Below are 20,989 nucleotides of genomic sequence, written 5' to 3' on the forward strand. Positions count from 1 at the left end.
CGGGTCCGGGACACGAACCACGGTCGACTACGTGGGAGTCTAGCGACATAGCCATTATGCTAACTGCTGGTTCCCCTCCTCTTGGGATCTTGAGCACGCACGCACACACGCTCGGCATGAGTTTTAAGCCACTGGGTCCAGGACGTGAACTGCAGTTGACAACGTGGGAGTCATCCATTCACCTTCTGGGATTCTGGGCACATACACACACAGCATAAGTTTCAAGCTGCTGGATCTGGGACTTCAACTGCAGTCATCCATGTGGGAGTCCAGGGCCTTAACCACTATGTGATCTGCTGGCCCCTGTCTTGATCCTTCTTTTTCTTGTATTTTATTTTAAATTTATATGGTGTTCAAGGCCTCCAGTACCAGGATCGGAACTGCAGTCATCCATGTGGGAGTCCAGGGCCTTAACCACTATGTGATCTGCTGGCCCCTGTCTTGATCCTTCTTTTTCTTGTATTTTATTTTAAATTTATTTATTTACATTCATTCACTGTACATCATTACAGCATACAAAATGAGATTTTCCATCCAGAGTACACTATATATTGTCTCAGTCAAGCACATCAACAAACATGTTATTGTCAAGAAATAATTTTCTAATTTTTGTTTCTTGTATATTTTGCTTTTCTTCCCCCTTGATTCTCTACCTCTCACTCTCTATTGTCTCTGGTAACTACAGTTGCTTTCCATGCCTTTTATTTATTTATTTAGTTTTACATTTTCTTGATTTACTAAAGACCTTAATTAATCTAAATAGTTTCAATAGCAAGTGCAACTGATTTATACATATCTATGAACACATGTCTGACTTTAGGCAAAAATCTCAGTGAGTAAAATGAACATATTATAAAGTATCACCTAGCTGGGCTATATAGCTTATCACAGTCATTAAATAGGTATTTTTAATGCATTTTTTTAATTTCAAGAAAAAGTTTTAGTTTTAATAGATCAAAATAAAAAAAAGTTAAGAGAAATTTGCTTAAGACTCAAAGCCAGGAAAAAGATTATGATTTAGTTAAAATAATAGGTAGATGAACCTATCAACAGTTCAAGAGAAGACAAAAATCCTTAAATCTGGAAAACAAAGCATAGAAAAAAATCAGTAATGATTTAGTCAAAAGTCATAAAATTCCATTTCACAAGTTCAGTCTCATGTAATTAAACTCTCTTCTATTGAATTTTCAGTGTTACTGTGGTCTGATCTTTCCGTTTAAATTCAGGAAGTTAACATTCAATTCCAGATTTGTCCCTACCATTAGGTTGGCCATTTTTTTTTTTGGTTATTATACTCTTATAGCTGCTTTAGTTTTCCTGGTATAGCACTCCCTTCAGAAATTCTTGGAGAGCCGGTCTGGGGTTGGCAAATTCTTTCAGGTTTTGTTTATCTGAGGATGTTCTTGTTTTCTCTTCCTATATGAAGGATAATCTTGCTGGATATAGTATTCTTGGTGGAAATTGTTTTTCACTCAACACTTGGAGTATATTTTTCCATTCTTTCCTTGCTTGCATTGTTTCCAATGAGAGGTCTGCTGTTAACCTGATGGGATATCCTTTGTAGATAACTTGACATTTCTCTCTTGCCAATCTTTGTGGTTTTAGTCAATTTGGCTATAATATGCTTTGGAGAAGATCTTCTTGGGTTGATTCTATGTGGGGTCCTTTGTATTTCTTGGGTGTGGCTATTTGAATTCTTTTCTGGGCTTGGGAAGTTTTCTTCCAGGATTTCATGGAATATATTATCAATGCTCTGATTAGTTCCTTCACTTTCTGGGATACTGATTATCCAGATGTTTGAGCGTCTAATGGTATCTAGTATTACTCATATATTATTCTCATTTTGGGGGGTTATTTTCTCAGTCTTTTTGGTGAATTTTTCTAGGCCAGAAGTTCTATGTTCTACATCTGAGATTTGATCTTCTGCATGATCTAATCTGCTTTTAATACTTCTGAGGGAAGTTTTGATTTCCTGGATTACAACCTTCATCTCTAACATTTCTGTTTGATTCTTTTTTTGTAGTGTGTATTTCCTCTTTCAGATCTTGCAAGATCTTTCTCTACTCCTGTAACTCATTATCTCTTTTCTCCTGCATCTTCTAGAGTTTATTGTCTTTCTTCTTTTGCATCTTTGTTAGCTTTGTCACTATGAATATTTTAAATTCTTTATCTGATATTTCCACAAGTTCCCTTGTATTGCCATTGGAGAATGAGGAGCTTTTCTTTTCCTTTAGGGGAGAGATATTTTCTTGATTTCCCAGATTTTTTTTTTAATTTAAAAAATTATTTATTTTACATTATTTTGCTGAACATTATCACAGCATATAAAATGCAATTTCCTTTCCAGAATACACTGTACAGTGACTTACATGTTATCATCAACAAATAATTTTCCACTTCTTGTTTCTTATATATATATTCTTCTTCCTATTTCTCACCTTTTGACATTTTCCACCCTCCTCCCACACTGTTTCTGATATCTGCAGTTGCTTTCTATTCTTTTTAAAATTTTTCCCACATTTTGATTCACAAAATATCTTAATCTAAATACTTTCTATAGCAAGGTCAGCTGATATATACATATCTGTGAACACATGTTGACTTTAGGCATGAAACTGTGAGTAAAATGAATATACTATGAAGTAGCACCTAGCTGAGGCTATATAGCTTACTGTGGTCATTAAATAGGTATTTTTAAATATATTTTTTAATTTCAAGAAAGGCAGTTTTAGCTTTAATAAATCAAAATGAAAAAATGTTAAGAGATTATCAATACTCTTGTTAGTCTCTTCATCTTCTGGGATACCAATTATCTGGATGTTTGGACGTTTAATGGTAACTAGTATTTCTTGTATATTATTCTCATTTTGGAGGCTAATTTCTCAGTCTTTGTGGTGGATTTTTCTAAAAAGTCCAGTGATTCTGTCTTCTACATCTGAGAATCAATCTTCTGTATAATCTAGTCTGCTTTTAATACTTTCAAGGGAGATTTTGATTTCTTGTATTATAGCCTTCATCTCTAACAGTTCCATTTTTTTTCATTTAAATTTATTTATTTACATTCATTGACTATACATCATTACTGCATACAGAATGATATTTCCTATTCAGAATACACTGTATATTGGCTCAAGCAAGCACATCAACATACATGTTATCATCAAAAAATTTTCCATTTCTTATTTCCTGTATATCTTTGCCATCCTTGACTCCCTATCTCTCACCCTCTTCTGTGTCCCACCCTCCTCCCACACTGTCTCTGGTATCCATGGTTGCTTTTTATGCCTTTTCCCCCCATTTTAGACATTAACCTCAGTGAGTAGAATGAACATACTATAAAGTAGCACCTAGCTAGGGCTATATAGCTTACTACAGCCATCAAATATGCATTTTTTAAAACTTTTAAAAAAATTAATTAATGTACATTCCTCTAATCATCGTCACAGCATACAAAAAGTGGTTTCCCATCCAGAATATACTGCACAGTGGCTTAATCATGTATGTGTGTGTGTGTGTGTGTGTGTGTGTGTGTGTATTTACCCCTATGTCTAACCCTCTGCCTTTCCCACCCTCTTCTCACACTATCTCTGGTGTCTACAGTTGTATTCCATTTCTTCCCCCCAATGAAGGTGTCTTCTGCGGCCTGCTCCCTTGCCTCTCCTGCGTTGGGAGAGGGGATTATTACCAAGATAAAGGGAAAGGAGGGGCTGAAAGCCAAAAAGTTACTTTACCTTAAAAAATTTTAAAAAGGAAAAATTACAAAAAAAGTGAAAGTACAGAGACAGAGGTAGAGAGAGACAAAGACAGAGACAGAGACAGGAGGCTTGAAAGTCTGCCTACCATGCGAGTTTGTGGGCTGGAGCTGAATTATCAGTGGAAAAAATCTTCATTTCTCCTATTCCCCTGAAATCACTAGTTCTCAGTAGCCATAAAGGTGTCTTCGGAGGTCTGCTCTCTTGCCTCTCCACACAAGTTTGTGGGTTGGAGGCTGAATTATCAGTGGAAAATCTTTATTTCTCTTATTCCCCTGAAATCACTAGTTCTCAGTAGCCATGAAGGTGTCTTCTCTAACAGTTCCATTTGATTATTTTATGGTGTTTATTTCCTCTTTCAGATCTTGCAAGACCTACCTCACCTTCTGGAACTTGTCAGCTCTTTTCTCCCACCTCTTTTGGAGTTCATTGTCTCTCTTCTCTTCCATCTCTGTTAGCTTTGTCACTATGAATATTCTAAATTCTTTATCAGACATTTCTGTGAGTTCCATTGTACTGTCTGTGGATGAAGAGAAGTTATTCTTTTCCCTTGGGAGAGAGGTATTTTCTTGGTTTTTCATATTTCTTGTGCCTCTGTGGTGGTTTCTAGTCATCTGGTGGGTTATTAGTTTCTTCCTAATTTCGAGAAGTTCAATCTGAGTGAGCAGAGACATGCCGGAGGAGGTGACCTGTAAACTTTTTGCCATTCCGTTTTTCTCCAGGGGGCTCTACCAGAGTGAATTCTCAGCAGAAAATATTCATTTCTCTTATTCCCTGAAAGCACTAGTTTTCAGCTCCCATGGAGGACCATAATCAGTGGTTTTTAAACTGTGGGACTAGTATTTCCTTTTTTAATAAACATCATTACAGTTGGGATACACCACCTGGGCTGCCACTATGGAAACATCAAGATTGTTAATTTCCTGCTCCAGCATTCTTGAGGGATTTGCATTTCACAGCACAAGAATTGAGCATTTCTAAGCCAAGTCTCTAACAGTATAATTTGGTATAATTATCTTAAGAAACTCTCCCTGATTCAGGCCTGCAGCCAGATGGAAAAACAATTTCCAGCCCATTGGTTTCGTAGTGACTGTTTCTGAAGTCTTCGAGAAAACACAGCAGTCATACTTGGGAAATCTCTTTCAACCAGCCATGCTTGTGTCCAAGAAGAGTTAAGAGTCATAAAAAGGAGGTCGAGTTTGCCCATGTGTGGGAGGAACTTTTCCACAACTTGAGCCAAATTTTAAAGATGGGAAATGATCCAGAGGGCAAAAGACAATTGAAAAACCTGTCCTGTGACTCTTGGAATGTATTTTTTTTTTCCCTGTTGATTTCCCATATTTCTTGTGCCTCTGCAGTGGTTTCTGGTTATCTGATGGTCATCAACTTATATGCTTTTTCCTAGTTTTTAGAGTTTAATCTGAGCATTAAGAGGCATGCAGGAAGAGGTGATCTGCAATCTCTCAGCAGTACTGTTTTTCTCTCTTTGTGCAGCAGATTTCATGGAAATTCAAGTTTACTTTGACCCTAAAAGAATTCAGAATTTGGCTACTGTGCACCTATACCTGTCTAGAAACTTGGTGTGTGGAGACTGGCTAGATCTGGGGGGCAGAAGACTGAAGTCTGGGCAGAAAGTCTTCAGTTGTTCTAGTTCCTGAAAGAGGCCACTCAGAACTAAATTATAGATGGCTAGTGATTGGCTTGTTCTAGCTGGATTATCTTAAGAAACTCTCCCTGATTCAGGCCTGCAGCCAGATGGAAAAACAATTTCCAGCCTGTTGTTTTTGTAGGGGGTCAAGAGTGTGAAGTCTGGGCAGAAGGTTTTCAGTTGTCCTAGTCCTGAAAGTGGTTTCTCACAACTCAGCTCCAGATGGCTGGTGATTGGCTTGTCCTGGCAAGAACAGGGGGGCAGGATTGTGAAGTCTAGGCAGAAGATCTTCAATTGTCCTAGTCCCTGAAAGATACTGGTCAGAACTCTCCCCCTTCTTATAAGGGCACTAATCCCATTCATAAGGACTTCACCCTCTTGACCTATTTCCCCAAGGCCTCACTTCCATTTACTATAAAAATGGGAAATAAAGCCTCACATGAGAAGGGTGTGCAAATACCCAGTCCATAGCAACAATATATTATGCATAGGTTAAAAAAAAAAGCAAGTGAATTACTACATAAAATTCAAGGAAGTGTTTACCTCTACAAAGTGAGCAGGATGCAAATGGACAAAGTTACACTGGATGCTTTTAATGTGATCATGTGGTTTCTTAGCTGGATAGTAAGTACTGGAGTGCTCGTTTTATTACTGATATTATTATTAGGGTAAAGTATACCATACACACACACACATATATCTATAAGTATAGTATATAAAGCATATATGTATAGCTTATAGTTTATATATATATGAAATTAAAGAGAAAAACAGTGTTAGCTTATGTGTGTAAAGCAGATTTTCGGAAAATGGATGCTGCCAAAATCTTTACTTTTCTGAAGGTAAAAAGGGAGTTGAACCCAATACATATTCTGATGTGCCTAATAGAAAAGGCAGTATTGCAATAAATTAAAATTGCCAACTTTGGCTTATTCTTTGTATTAGTGTCATCTATTTTTTCAATCCTCCATTCTGTAAGAGAGCAAGCAAGTACCCAAGAGAGTGAAAGAGCGAGACATTTTTGACAAGATCTCACCATGTATTGATTCTCATGCCAGTCTCCTAGTTAACTAGAACCACAGATACACACCATTGTGCCTGGCCTGTTTATTAGGTTAGGCTAAGAACTGAAGCCAGGCCTCTCATGTGGCTTCAGTGATCACTTAGTGGTGCCCTCCTGCTTGTGCCACTACCACTGGGCCTGAAAAAATCCTTTTTTAAAAATAAAAAAATTGCCAGAGGGTGCATGAGCTCGAGAGAGAGAGAGAGAGAACCTATTGATAGGGCATGATCATGTCATAATCCTTTTTTCCTTCTGTTCATTCCATCAGGATTAGGGGCATGTGTGCATGACTGTCTGGTGTGTCTTTCCAGCCACCACGTTCAGAATTTGAACTGCAGTCTTCCTTGTGGGATCCAGCCCCCCACTGCATAGCACTTAAGCACTGCACTATGGGGCTGGCCTTGCAAATCCTTTTAATATTGGTGCCTACTCTACCTAACTTTCCATTTTTTTTTTTGAGAGGTTTTTGCTATAGGGTGCATGTGTTCACCAGAAAGACAGAGAGACACAGAGAGACAGAAAACGAGAAATCATCCCCCAGGGGGCATGGCCACACCACAGTCCCTTCTCCTCCATTCTCCTCTTAGGATCTTGTGCATGCACACACACACGCCCAGCATGAGTTTAAGCCACCAGGTCCAGGACTTGAACTACGGTCGACTACATGGAAGTCCAGCGACATAGCCATTACACCAACTTCTTTTCCCTCCATTTTTTAAAAAAGTTTTTTTTTTTTTTTTTTTCCTATTCTGAAAGAGAGAGAGAGAGAGAGGCATCCCAACATGGTCTTCACACCAGCCTTGGCCAGCTATGATCATGGACATGTGCTTGTGCTCCCAGCCTGCATAAGGAGACCTAAGGATGTGAACCCAGGACGTTTCCATATGGCCTCAGCATTGCAAAGTGCACTACCATTGTACTACTGCACCTGGCCTATACTGTACTTCTAATCTTAGCTGTTTAAAGATGTACCTTGTCAGGACCAGTAGATGGCATAATGGTTACATTACTGGACTCTCACATGGCTGACCATGGTTCGAGTCCCAGACCTGGAGGCTTGAAACTCACACCAGGCATGGTGTGTGTGCACACAGTCCCAAGAGGAGAATGGAGGAGAAGGGATTACAGTGGGCCATCCCCTCTGGGGGACGGGGCCGATTTCTTGCTTTCTTTCTCTGTCTCTCCAGCAACCACACACGCCCTATAGCAAAAATCTCTCTCTTAAAAAAAAAGATGTACCTTGTCAAGCAAAGGTGGAACAAGGCAAGAGATCACATATGGCTTAGGGCCATCTAACAATAACTTGGAAACATCATTCAAGGGTACATTTTATCAGTGGTAGATTAATAAAAAGGAATGACAGGAATATCCTGTAGAAAAAAAAATTTCTATTTCATTCTGCCATTATTTGCACAGGAAGTTAGTTGTTATTAAAATCTCTGAAGAAAATAAATTTGATGTTTAGGGTTTTGCCTACCAAGAATATAGCCTCAGATTCACAGTTAAGTATTGACCTTACCATTAAATGTTTGTCATTCAATGGAAATGTTTACACGTTCCTTTCCTTGAATTGTTTTCTTTAGACTGAATAAAAATATCAGAAAACATCCCTGGGGATAGACCAGATGTTATAATCTTTCATAATTTTGATTTCCTTTGATCATGAGTCACTCCACAATGGTTGAATAAAACAGGCAATTACTTGAAAATTGTCTTTCACATTCCACAGTTTTCATATCATTATGATTTTCTTGTTTAAAATAGGAGCATTTAAATCCACCTGGGCTTTTCTTGAAGATTAAAATCCTCTTGAAAGACAAAACAACTAATGAAGAACTCCTTGAAGGTATCATCTCTGTATGTTAATAACACACAATATTGAAATATTATCACCAATTTGTTGAATATAAGGCTTTTTTAGTATACCAATAATAGGTATAATTTGATGGTGGTTGAGAAGGAAATCAATCATATAGGAAAGGGAGAAGATTGTCAGCCAGTGAGAGAGAGAGAAAGAAGAAAGAATAATAGTAGCAAATTTAAAGGTGGGGCGGAGAGGGAGAGAAGAGAAGACTGAATAAAAACAATTAATTTTCTTTTGGCCCATTAGAAAATTGTGACTGCCCAGCCCTTCTGAAGTTGTCTACCATCATGAAGAAAGCTCTGCTTTTAATAACAACTTGTATAACCATTGCTACTTGTTTTTCATAATTCTCAAAGGACTAGAATGTACACAGCACAAAATAAAACTACTGATATATAGTTGTAGATCATTGGACAGACAAGTCACTTAACTTTTGTGTGCTTCAGTTTCATTTTTAAAAGATACAATTATGATATGTATACCTCATTATGATGTTTAGAGAGTCTTATGAGAAATATATATAGGTGTATGCATGTGCCCAAAATCTCAAGAGGAGAGAGGAGGAGAAGGAATTATGATGTGGCCATCCTCCTAGGGGATGGTTTCTCACTTTCCCTCTCACTGTCTCCCCCTCTCTCTCTCTCTCTCTCTCTCTCTCTCTCTCTCTCTCTCTCTCTCTCTCTCTCTCTCTCTCTCTCTCTCTCTCTCTCTCTCTCTCTCTCTCTCTCTCTCTCTTTTTCTCTCTCTCTCAGGTGAGCACATGTATCCTAAGGCAAAAACCTTTAAAACAAAACAAGACAAGAAATATATGTAAAGCACCTAGCACCATACGTACATAGTGAATAGTGTGCAATATGTGTCCTAAATTATACATTAGTATAATTGCTTATTGTTCAGTAAATAAAAATTTATAATAATTAGAACAATCATCAAATTTGGCAGTAACCTTAAATTTAATTTAGGGCTAAGTTAGTACTGCTGAATCTTTCTGTGACCTCCAGAATTTTAGCCAATCACTGAAGAGACCTCAGAAGTTCAAATGTACAGAGGATTCTGCATCTCTAGGTACCAGTGTCACCTCAGGATACAAAGGTCAAAAAATATTAGGAACCAAAAAGACAACTCCACTGCTGGGTTCCAGACACCAAGTACAGTACCTGGCACAGAGAATATGGATGCTCAGAGATTCTGCAGAATGTGAACCCAGGACCTTTCCTATGTGTTTCTAGCTGTACTATTTCTGTACCACTGCCACTTGGCCCTGTTTTCAGGGTTCTTTTTCTTTCTTTTTTTTCTTTTTTCTTTTCTTTTTAAGGTTTTTGCCATAGGTCACATGTGCTTACAGCAGAGAGACAGAGGGAAAGTTAGAAACCACCTCCCCCCCACGGGGGATGGCCTTGCCACAATCCCTTCTCCAATTTCCTTCTGGGATTTGGGCACGCATGCACACTTGTCAGGTCTGGGACTCAAATTGTGCTTGGTCATGTGCAAATCCAGTGCCTTAAATATTGCACCACCTGTTGGCCCCTGTTTTCAGTAATTTTTATTATTTATTTATTTAATTTTTGAAGGTTTTTTTTTTTTTTTTTTTTTTTTTTTCTGTAGGGTGCATGCACTCGCTAGAAAGACAGAGAGAGTGAGAGAGAGACAGAAAGCAAGAAATCACTCCCGAGGGGAGATGGCCATGCTGCAATCCCCTCTCCTTCGTACTCCTCTTGGGGTCTTGGGCACACACACACACACACACACACACACACACACACACACACATGCCCGGCATGAGTTTAAGCCACCAGGTCCGGGACTTGAACCACAGTTGACTACATGGAAGTACAGCAACATAGCCATTATGCCATCCACTGGTCCCTCAGTGATTTTTAAATGATAGCACATGCATAAGAGAGAGAGAGATCCAGAGACAATACCCTTGACAGGCTCTCATCACACTGTGATCCCTTCTTCAACCCTCCAGCTCTTTAGGATATTGGATGCCCACCTATGTCCCCAGCATATTTTCAAGACTACCCAGGGATCTGAACCTGTCATCAACCATGTAGTTTACAGCAGTGCAGTCCTGTGTTCTCGGGACCACCTACACTGGGCCATATTTTCAGTATTACTTTGATTGCCAGTGGGCATGGAGAGAGAGAAAGAAAGAGAGAGAGAGAGAGAGACTCCCTTAGTGGGGTGTAGTCAGGCTACAATCCCTCCTCCACTTTTTTAATACTGTCAGGATTTGGGGAGCAATTGTAGCCCAGGCCAGGACTTGAACCACAGTCAGCCTTGTAGGATCTGGCTCTCAATATGCAACACTTAACTGCTGCACTCCTACAGAGCCAGTCCATCAATATTTTATAAGCTAATTTTTTTAACAGACTTGTGACCATTTAGTACATATAACATTGTGTTCTAATTTTTCACTTACTATTCTTGTAAACATTTTTCATTTTAATATACATTTATTATTTCCATACTCAAAAGTTTTGATGGTTATGTAATAGTCCATTGTTGTCCTATAAGTAAACATTCAGGGCAGATTCTTTTCTATTGTTATTATAATGCATACTGATTTTAGTATCTTTGTTCATAAATCTTTCCCCATATTTATTTCATATGACTTTTTGTTTTTGAGAGAGATTTTTGCTATAGGGTACATTTGCTCACCAAATAGACATACACAGAGACAGAAAGCGAGAAATCACCCCCCAGAGGCATGGCCACACCACAATCCCTTCTCCTCCGTTCTCCTCTTGGGATTTTGAGCACGCACGCACACGCGCCCAGTGTGAGTTTCTAGCCCGTGGGTCTGGGACTTCTTGAACCATGGTCGACCATATGGGTGTCCAATGACATAACCATTACTCCATCTACTGGTCCCAATTTCATATGACTTTTTAAAGGTGTTATTTCTGAAGTAAAGTAAGTAATAGCTGCCATTTATTGAATGCTTACTAATTACTAGATGTTTTTCTATGCAATTTCCATACATTATTTCATATAATCCTTTCACTCCCCCTGAGAGATCGGTGGCATATTCCACATTTTACAGATGACAAAACTATGGTACAGAAAAATTAAGTTACTTGCCTATGGCCATAGGAGGCAAGTGGTTTTAAATTCAGGTCTGTCTGACCTCAGCTCCCCAGCTTTTAACCACAGTGCTCTTAGCAGATAGTATTGCCAAATGGCTCTTCAAGAGGATTGTACTAGGGTACTTTGCCATCCATGTAAGACTGCCAGTGTCACTATACTTTTTCTAGTATTGGGCATTAGTACTTTAAAAGGAGATTTTGATAAATTGTTAGGGAAACCATGATACATGGCAAACATTTGGTAAGTATAATTTGAATAGAGGAAAATTATTGAAAATAGCTAAGCATCCTTAAAAATGAAACTGATACGATTATTTCATTTTTTTCCCACTTTGTAAGCTGTCATGGAAACGCTACATCTTGACATGTCTTTAGACTTCTGTCTGAACATTGCTAAACTGCTGATGGATCATGAAAGGTACAGAATTGATTTTTTTTCTTTAAAGACTAACATTTCTATAAAACATGCCCAATGTGAGTTTCAAGCCACTGGGTCTGGGACTCAAATCACAATTGACCATGTGGGAGTTTAAAGATGTAAACACTATGCCATCTGCTGGCTCCTGTGTGTGTATATTCTGAGAGCATAATGTTTGTCATTGTGCTGATTAATTTAGGAGATGGACCTTCTTTCTGAATGACTTAAACAATAGTGAAGTTAATTTAAAAGTTTATGTCAAAGGACACATGTGCTTGACAATGCGTGAGAGAGACAGAGATGAGAGAGGGAATGTGAGAAATTACCTTCTGGGGAGGATGACCATGCCATATCCCTTCTCCTCCATTCTCTTCTTGGGATTTTGATCATGCACTCATGCACATGCACCTGGCATGTTTCTCAAGCTGTGAGTCCAGGACTTGAACCATGATTGTCCATGTGGGAGTCTACAGCCTTCATCACTCTACCTGCTGGCCCTGGGACCTTGAAGTTTTTATAGACCTCTTAGTGATTTTCAAATTTTGGTGTCATCAGAATTATTGAGGACTAAGCACTTGACTAAGCACTTGAAAATGATGCTCAACATCATTAGCCATCAGGGAAATGTAAATCAGAACCACAATGACAAACTATGACACACTCACTAGGATGTCTATAATGACAAAGACAGAAAATAGCAGATATTGGCAAGGATGCGGAGAGATTTTAAGTTTCCTGTACTGCTAGTTAAATGTAAAATGGAATGGATGCTTTGGAAAGCAATCTGTTAGTTCCTCAAAAAGTAAATAGGTATATAGTTACCATCTGACATAGAAATTCCTTTCCTAAGTATAAACCCAGAATTGAAAATATACATCCACATTAACACTTGTACATGAACATTCATAGCAGCATTATTCATAATAGCCAATAACTGGAAATAACCCATGTGCCTATCACACAATAACATATAGTATGTCCATAACATGAAATATTATTTATCAATAAAAAGAAAGATGCTGGCTTCATGGCACAGCAGTATAGCAGTGCTTCATAGAAGCTGGATAGCACATGATGACCATAGTTCAGATCCTGGTCCAGTTATCTGAAACATGTTGGGCATGCACATGACTGCCAAGTATCCCTCTGGCTGGAGGACTGTAGTAAGGGGATTGTAATGTGACCAGACTCTGCAGAGGATGCTTTTTTCTTTCTCTCATATGCATATGCTCTATCATGTATAAAGAAAAAAAAAGTAAAAAGAAACAAACTTTCAGGGCAGATTCTTTTCTATTGTTATTATAATGCATACTGATTTTAGTATCTTTGTTCATAAATCTTTCCCCATATTTATTTCATATGACTTTTTGTTTTTGAGAGAGATTTTTGCTATAGGGTACATTTGCTCACCAAATAGACATACACAGAGACAGAAAGCGAGAAATCACCCCCCAGAGGCATGGCCACACCACAATCCCTTCTCCTCCGTTCTCCTCTTGGGATTTTGAGCACGCACGCACACGCGCCCAGTGTGAGTTTCTAGCCCGTGGGTCTGGGACTTCTTGAACCATGGTCGACCATATGGGTGTCCAATGACATAACCATTACTCCATCTACTGGTCCCAATTTCATATGACTTTTTAAAGGTGTTATTTCTGAAGTAAAGTAAGTAATAGCTGCCATTTATTGAATGCTTACTAATTACTAGATGTTTTTCTATGCAATTTCCATACATTATTTCATATAATCCTTTCACTCCCCCTGAGAGATCGGTGGCATATTCCACATTTTACAGATGACAAAACTATGGTACAGAAAAATTAAGTTACTTGCCTATGGCCATAGGAGGCAAGTGGTTTTAAATTCAGGTCTGTCTGACCTCAGCTCCCCAGCTTTTAACCACAGTGCTCTTAGCAGATAGTATTGCCAAATGGCTCTTCAAGAGGATTGTACTAGGGTACTTTGCCATCCATGTAAGACTGCCAGTGTCACTATACTTTTTCTAGTATTGGGCATTAGTACTTTAAAAGGAGATTTTGATAAATTGTTAGGGAAACCATGATACATGGCAAACATTTGGTAAGTATAATTTGAATAGAGGAAAATTATTGAAAATAGCTAAGCATCCTTAAAAATGAAACTGATACGATTATTTCATTTTTTTCCCACTTTGTAAGCTGTCATGGAAACGCTACATCTTGACATGTCTTTAGACTTCTGTCTGAACATTGCTAAACTGCTGATGGATCATGAAAGGTACAGAATTGATTTTTTTTCTTTAAAGACTAACATTTCTATAAAACATGCCCAATGTGAGTTTCAAGCCACTGGGTCTGGGACTCAAATCACAATTGACCATGTGGGAGTTTAAAGATGTAACCACTATGCCATCTGCTGGCTCCTGTGTGTGTATATTCTGAGAGCATAATGTTTGTCATTGTGCTGATTAATTTAGGAGATGGACCTTCTTTCTGAATGACTTAAACAATAGTGAAGTTAATTTAAAAGTTTATGTCAAAGGACACATGTGCTTGACAATGCGTGAGAGAGACAGAGATGAGAGAGGGAATGTGAGAAATTACCTTCTGGGGAGGATGACCATGCCATATCCCTTCTCCTCCATTCTCTTCTTGGGATTTTGATCATGCACTCATGCACATGCACCTGGCATGTTTCTCAAGCTGTGAGTCCAGGACTTGAACCATGATTGTCCATGTGGGAGTCTACAGCCTTCATCACTCTACCTGCTGGCCCTGGGACCTTGAAGTTTTTATAGACCTCTTAGTGATTTTCAAATTTTGGTGTCATCAGAATTATTGAGGACTAAGCACTTGACTAAGCACTTGAAAATGATGCTCAACATCATTAGCCATCAGGGAAATGTAAATCAGAACCACAATGACAAACTATGACACACTCACTAGGATGTCTATAATGACAAAGACAGAAAATAGCAGATATTGGCAAGGATGCGGAGAGATTTTAAGTTTCCTGTACTGCTAGTTAAATGTAAAATGGAATGGATGCTTTGGAAAGCAATCTGTTAGTTCCTCAAAAAGTAAATAGGTATATAGTTACCATCTGACATAGAAATTCCTTTCCTAAGTATAAACCCAGAATTGAAAATATACATCCACATTAACACTTGTACATGAACATTCATAGCAGCATTATTCATAATAGCCAATAACTGGAAATAACCCATGTGCCTATCACACAATAACATATAGTATGTCCATAACATGAAATATTATTTATCAATAAAAAGAAAGATGCTGGCTTCATGGCACAGCAGTATAGCAGTGCTTCATAGAAGCTGGATAGCACATGATGACCATAGTTCAGATCCTGGTCCAGTTATCTGAAACATGTTGGGCATGCACATGACTGCCAAGTATCCCTCTGGCTGGAGGACTGTAGTAAGGGGATTGTAATGTGACCAGACTCTGCAGAGGATGCTTTTTTCTTTCTCTCATATGCATATGCTCTATCATGTATAAAGAAAAAAAAAGTAAAAAGAAACAAACTACTGATATATGTTGCAACATGGATAAATCTTGAAAATATGTGAGTGAAAGAAGACAGTTGCAAAAAATTCATATATTACAAGATTCCATTTACATGATATGTTCAAATTTTCAGACAAAAAGTAGATTAGTAGGCATTTAGGGCTGTAGAGTTTGGGGGGAAATGGCGAGTGATTACTAATGGATTTAGGGTTTCTTAGTGGCATGATAAAAATGTTCTAAATTTTATTGAGTGATGGTTGTACAACTCTCAGACTATACTAAAAACCATTTAATTGTATACTGTAAATCTTATAGTATGTGAATTATACCTCAGTAAAGCTGTTATGAATATTAATCACTGGGAGCCAGATAAAATATAAAGGTCAGGCCTTATATTACTTCAACAAGCCTAGGTCTGCATTCTTCATCAGTTCTTCAGGTGGTTCTGATAACCACTATTCTAGACCAGAAGTTAGGAAACATTTCTTTTTTTCTCCTTTTTTCCCCAGATTTTTGCCATAAGGTGTGTGTGCTTGTCAGAAAGAGAAAGAGAGAAGAGAAAGTGAGAAATCACTCCAGAGGGGGATTGGCTGGGACACCATCCCTTCTCCTCCATTCTGCCCTCAAGATTTTGGGCACACACACACATGCACCCAGTGTGATTTTCAAGCCACCAGGTCCAGGATTTCAACCACAAAGTTAGCTATGTGAGCTCCAGCTGCCTTAATCTCCATGCCACCTGATGGTCCAGGAGATAGTTCTATAAAGGACAAGGTAGAAAATATTTTAGGTTTTGCCAGCGATAAGGTCTTTGACATACTTATTCAACTCTGCTGTTGTAGTTTTGAAAGCAGCCATAGACAGTATACAAAAGTGTGGATATATCTGTGTTCTTATAAATTTGTTTTTAATAGAGTCTCACCATGTTGCAATTCTCCTGTCTCAGCCTCCCAGCTGGAATTGTAGGCATGTACCATCACTTTCAGCTGTTTTTTAGATATGATCTTGCTATGTTGCTCAGGCCATCGTCAAGGTTACAATCCTCTTGCCTCAGTCTTCCCAAGTCGGGTGTATTACAGGTGTATGCCACCATGCCTGGTCTGTAGGTCTGACCGGGAATCAAACCCAGGCCTTCTATGTGCTGCAGACCACAGTATATTAGTAGTGTGTGCCACTGTGGCTGGACCCTAATAAAACTTTATTTGCAAAAACAGGTGACTGATTGGATTTGGTCTGCAGCTATAGTTTGCCATCCTTGTGATAATCCAGTCTCCTTCTTACCTGCCACATGAGTTCTATGCTTTCTTGGGTGAAAAGTAAGAATACCTCTGGAATAGTGGGGCCCATTACATTTTTTATAATATAATGTTAGAACAGAATTGATACATGTTTTCTAGTAATTTCTAAGGCTGTTCATTGCCACATAGCATCTAAATCTTTGACTCTTGTTCCTCAGTTCATTCTAGCATTGTTCATGATATGATCACTTCTAGTGTGTTACTTCCAGTTTGTAAGTGTGGCAACTGCAACTATTCCACAATGCTACAGACATGATTTAAGCAATAGTATATGCTTTTCATGTTCTAAACTAAACTTGCACTGTACAGTATGGTAGTGACTAGTTATATTACATACAGCTATTTAAATTCAAATTAATTAAAACTAAAAATTCTATCCCTCAATTACAAATCAAGTCTCAAATACCACATGTTGATACCTTATTGGACAGCACAAATAGAGGGTATTTTCATTTTCTCAGGATGTTCTATTGGGCAGCACTGTTCGAGGTCTTATACTTCTTTTTGTGTAGGCAATAATTAAATCAGCTCTTTGATAGCAGCTACATCATATGGTTAATTTACTAGGCTTATAAAAATATATCTTGATAATATTATTTGATTTTTTTTTAAAATTTTTGCCGAGGGTGTGTGCACTCACTGGGGAGAGAGAAAGAGAGAAAGTGAGAAAGCACCCCTCATGAGGAATGGTCATAGCACAAGTTCCTTCTCCATTTCTCCCTTCTTTCAGGGTTTTGGGTATGCATACATTGTGCTTGGTGTGTTTCTCAAGTCACTGTGTTGGGGATTTAAACCACATAGTTAGCCATATAAGATCCAGCTTAACCACCATGCTATAGCTTGGCCCTCTCAGTTGCTCTTGGTGACTGAATTCCACATCCTTTTATGGTTAAGTACCCAATAGCCATACTTTACGAACTATTAAATTTCAGCCTGATGGTTACAATACGTTTTCAGTTCTGATCTTTGTAAATGTTTATTCTATCATGCAATGTATTAACTATCCCTCTCATTAGGTGTCATTTTTGGATTTGGTATTCATGTCATCTGCCTTCATCTAATTCAGGGATCAGCAAACTTTCTCTTAAAGGAAAAGATCGTATATATTTTAGGCTTGTGGGCTGCACAGTCTCTGCCACAACTAGTCAACTCTGCCATTGTGGTACAAAAGCAGCCATAGACCAAATGTAAACAAATGTGTGTGCTTTTTGTTTGAATAAAACTTTATAAAAACAAACATCTTGACTGAAAGCCAGTTTGCGGACTCCTGACCTAATTTAATAACCAGGGCAAAACTGTTAGAACCTTTGTGGCAGCATAGACTAATATCCAAGTTTATATCAACTCATTAGTCATTGCTTTTCAGGTACAATCATTGAACCTGTTATAAGTAAACCTAATTATATAGCTATATAGACTAGTTTACTTTATTTGTTCACAAAAATTTTGTGGAACTTAATTTTTAATTTTTAAAGTTTTGGTTGGTTTCTCTCTATCTCCTTCCAAAAAGAATTTAAAGTTTCCTATATTCAAGTATAATAAAGCTTTTAAAATTAATATAGAAAATCAAAACCCCGAAAAGGGAGAAGCAAACATGCCAAACTCAATGGCTGATGTAGTTACTGTGACTTAGCATTAAATTAAATGTAACTGTGAGTTTCCTTGTGTTCAGGAAAAAAGGATAATGTGACAATTTATGTAATTTTCATTGTTGAATATCAAAAACTAACATTTACTGGTATTTGCTTTGTTCTAGGCCTTATTCTAAACCTTTCACATTGTATTTGGTCGTCAGGAAAGTCGTGGTGCATTTTTGCATAGAAAAATACATCATGACTTTCCCAATACCCTAATATATCCTTAAATTATCTATAAGGTAATTTGTTTGACTAACGCCTTTTTGTTTGGTGGTGCTATTATTATAGCAGAGATAAGGGGAAAATAAAATGTTTATGGAACCCAGATCTCTATTTAGAGTGGGAGGGTGAATACAAGACTGAGAAAGTATTTCAAGAAAATGAGAAAGAACAAATTTGTTTGTGATGGAAGTAAGAAATGATTCTTATGCATTTAATATACAAACAAAATGTGTTTGTCAGATGAATACAACTTAAAACCCCATTATGAAACAAAATATGGTAGAAACAATGGCTAGTACACAGAAAATCTTTATAATGAGAAACTTAATGAATTCAAGAAAATGATCAAAATTTCAATTGGATTTACTTTGGAAAATGAATAAAATAAGCAATCATGATGTAGAATGCACTTACATAGTTATTTATAAAGGGAAAAGATTGCCCAGGCATTAGCTCTTTTATAAATGACATATTTACAAAGGAGTGTCTACTGAGCAGGGCATACAATGTATTCTTAAATTTCAAATGCAAATATAAGTAGAAATGCTATTGTTAGTCACATTGAAGATATGGCTGAGAATTTATTGGACAAGTTTCTTGAAGATAATTTACTGGTGGTGTTTTCTGCTGCACAGACATAAGTATTACTGCCCAGTAAAGTATATTTATTTGTAATGTCAATGATAATTTTGTTCTGACAGGACTTTTGAACCTAGCACCTGTATCTTAAGTTTAGTGTAGACTGGTCAAAAATAATTTAGTTGTGACTACAGAAGATATTTCTTAAAATGTTAGTATTAACATAAAAATTTATTTGAAATTTAAATCCAAGGTGATGGTGTTTTTTAAGGATATAAAACTTAAGAATACTAGTTGTGTAAGTCACGAGGAAATACTTTATCCTAAAAAAGGAAATACTTTATCATGAAATTGAAACATATGGATATAGTAGTAATACATGAATACTGTACATTTTTCTGTGACTTCAACTGAGATTATTGTTTTGTTGTATGAATTGGATGCACAATACAGTAGTTGTCTCTACTTCTTGTAGGTTGGGCTTAATTGGATGTGATGCTATCATAGGTTGAGTTGCCTTGGAAGCAGATATTGAGATGGATGTGCAGATATTTTAAGTTTATTTATTGTATTAATGATAGACAGCACATGCATTGGGGGCACCCTCGACAGGGTCTCCTCATGCTGTGATCTCCTTTTCCTGACTCTGCAGCTTGTCAGGATCTTGGGCATGCACACACAAACCCAGTATGTTTTCAAGCCCATTTGAGGACCCAAATCCACAGTCAGTCATGTGCCTTCTTTTTTTTTAGAGGTTTTTCACTATAGGGTGCTTGCGCTCGCCAGACAGACAGAGAGAGACAGAGAGACAGAAAGCGAGAAATCACCCCCCAGGGGGGATGGCCATGCCGCAATCCCTTCTCCTCCATTCTCCTCTCAGGATCTTGGGCACGCACACACATGCGCCCGGCGTGAGTTTTAAGCCACCGGGTCCAGGACGTGAACCGCAGTTGACTACGTGGGAGTCCAGCGACATAGCCATTACACTAACTGCTGGTCGCCAGTCATATGCCTTTTAACACCGCAGTTCCATTTGCTACCAACTGCCACCAGCCTGAGCCATGAGCAGGTAGTTTATTAAGAGGAATTCTCAGAATTAACACCTGAGAATTAACACCTGTGTGGTGAAGGAAAGAAAACAGAACTATTGTAAATAAGGATAGAAGTTGGGCTAGGTACAGTTGACTAGTAATTGGGGGCTGGCTCCAGGAAAGGGAGCATAACCTAGGTGTGTAGCTTTCTTCAACCTAGCGAATTTCCAAATAGCAAGTGCAGAATAATACATTAGTCCTTCAAAGGGAGATCTAGGCGATGTTGCACAGCAATATGATGTGCTGAAGAGATATTTTTTAAACCATTGAAACAATTAAATTTGTTCATGTCATCCAAGGGAAAATCCCTGCCTCAGCTCAACAGCTTAACCTTTTGGAGAAAATGACAACACATATAAACACTCTGAATCTCTCTACAAAAGTGTTCATGCAAGTGTAAAATTGAATTAAAATGTTTTTAGCAAGTCATTTTTGGGGTGAAAATTTATTTATTTATTATTATTATTTTTTAATTTATTCATTTTCTACATTAATTCATTATACACCATCACAACACACAAATGAATTTTCCATCCAAAATACACTGTGCATTGGCTCAATCAAGCACATCAACATACATGTTCTCAGCAAATAATTTTCCAATTCTTACATCCTGCATACCTTGCCTTTTTTTTTTTGCCATCCTTGATTCCCCATCCCCCACCCTCTGCTATGTCCCATCCTCCTCCCCCATTGTCCTTGGCATCCACGGCTGCCCTCCATGCCCTCCCCCCCACTCAATTGTTCTGCCAATGAACTTAATTAGTCTAAATATAGCCAATAGCTAGCACAGCTGACACATACCTATACATGTAA

At 37.9% G+C, this 20,989-nt stretch overlaps 1 protein-coding gene across 1 annotated transcript in view; it reads left to right on the forward strand.

Annotated features, from left to right (window-relative positions):
* The window catches only part of TEX11 (testis expressed 11), a 514,378-nt gene that overhangs the window by 255,144 nt on the left and 238,245 nt on the right, over window positions 1-20,989 (forward strand). Inside the window, 2 exon segments of the mRNA XM_027770916.1 lie at window positions 8,228-8,309; window positions 11,759-11,837. Coding sequence (XP_027626717.1) covers window positions 8,228-8,309; window positions 11,759-11,837 — 161 coding nt within the window.

Source organism: Tupaia chinensis, unplaced genomic scaffold, assembly GCF_000334495.1.
Source record: "Tupaia chinensis unplaced genomic scaffold, TupChi_1.0 Scaffold000165_2, whole genome shotgun sequence".
Classification (NCBI taxonomy): Eukaryota; Metazoa; Chordata; class Mammalia; order Scandentia; family Tupaiidae; genus Tupaia; species Tupaia belangeri.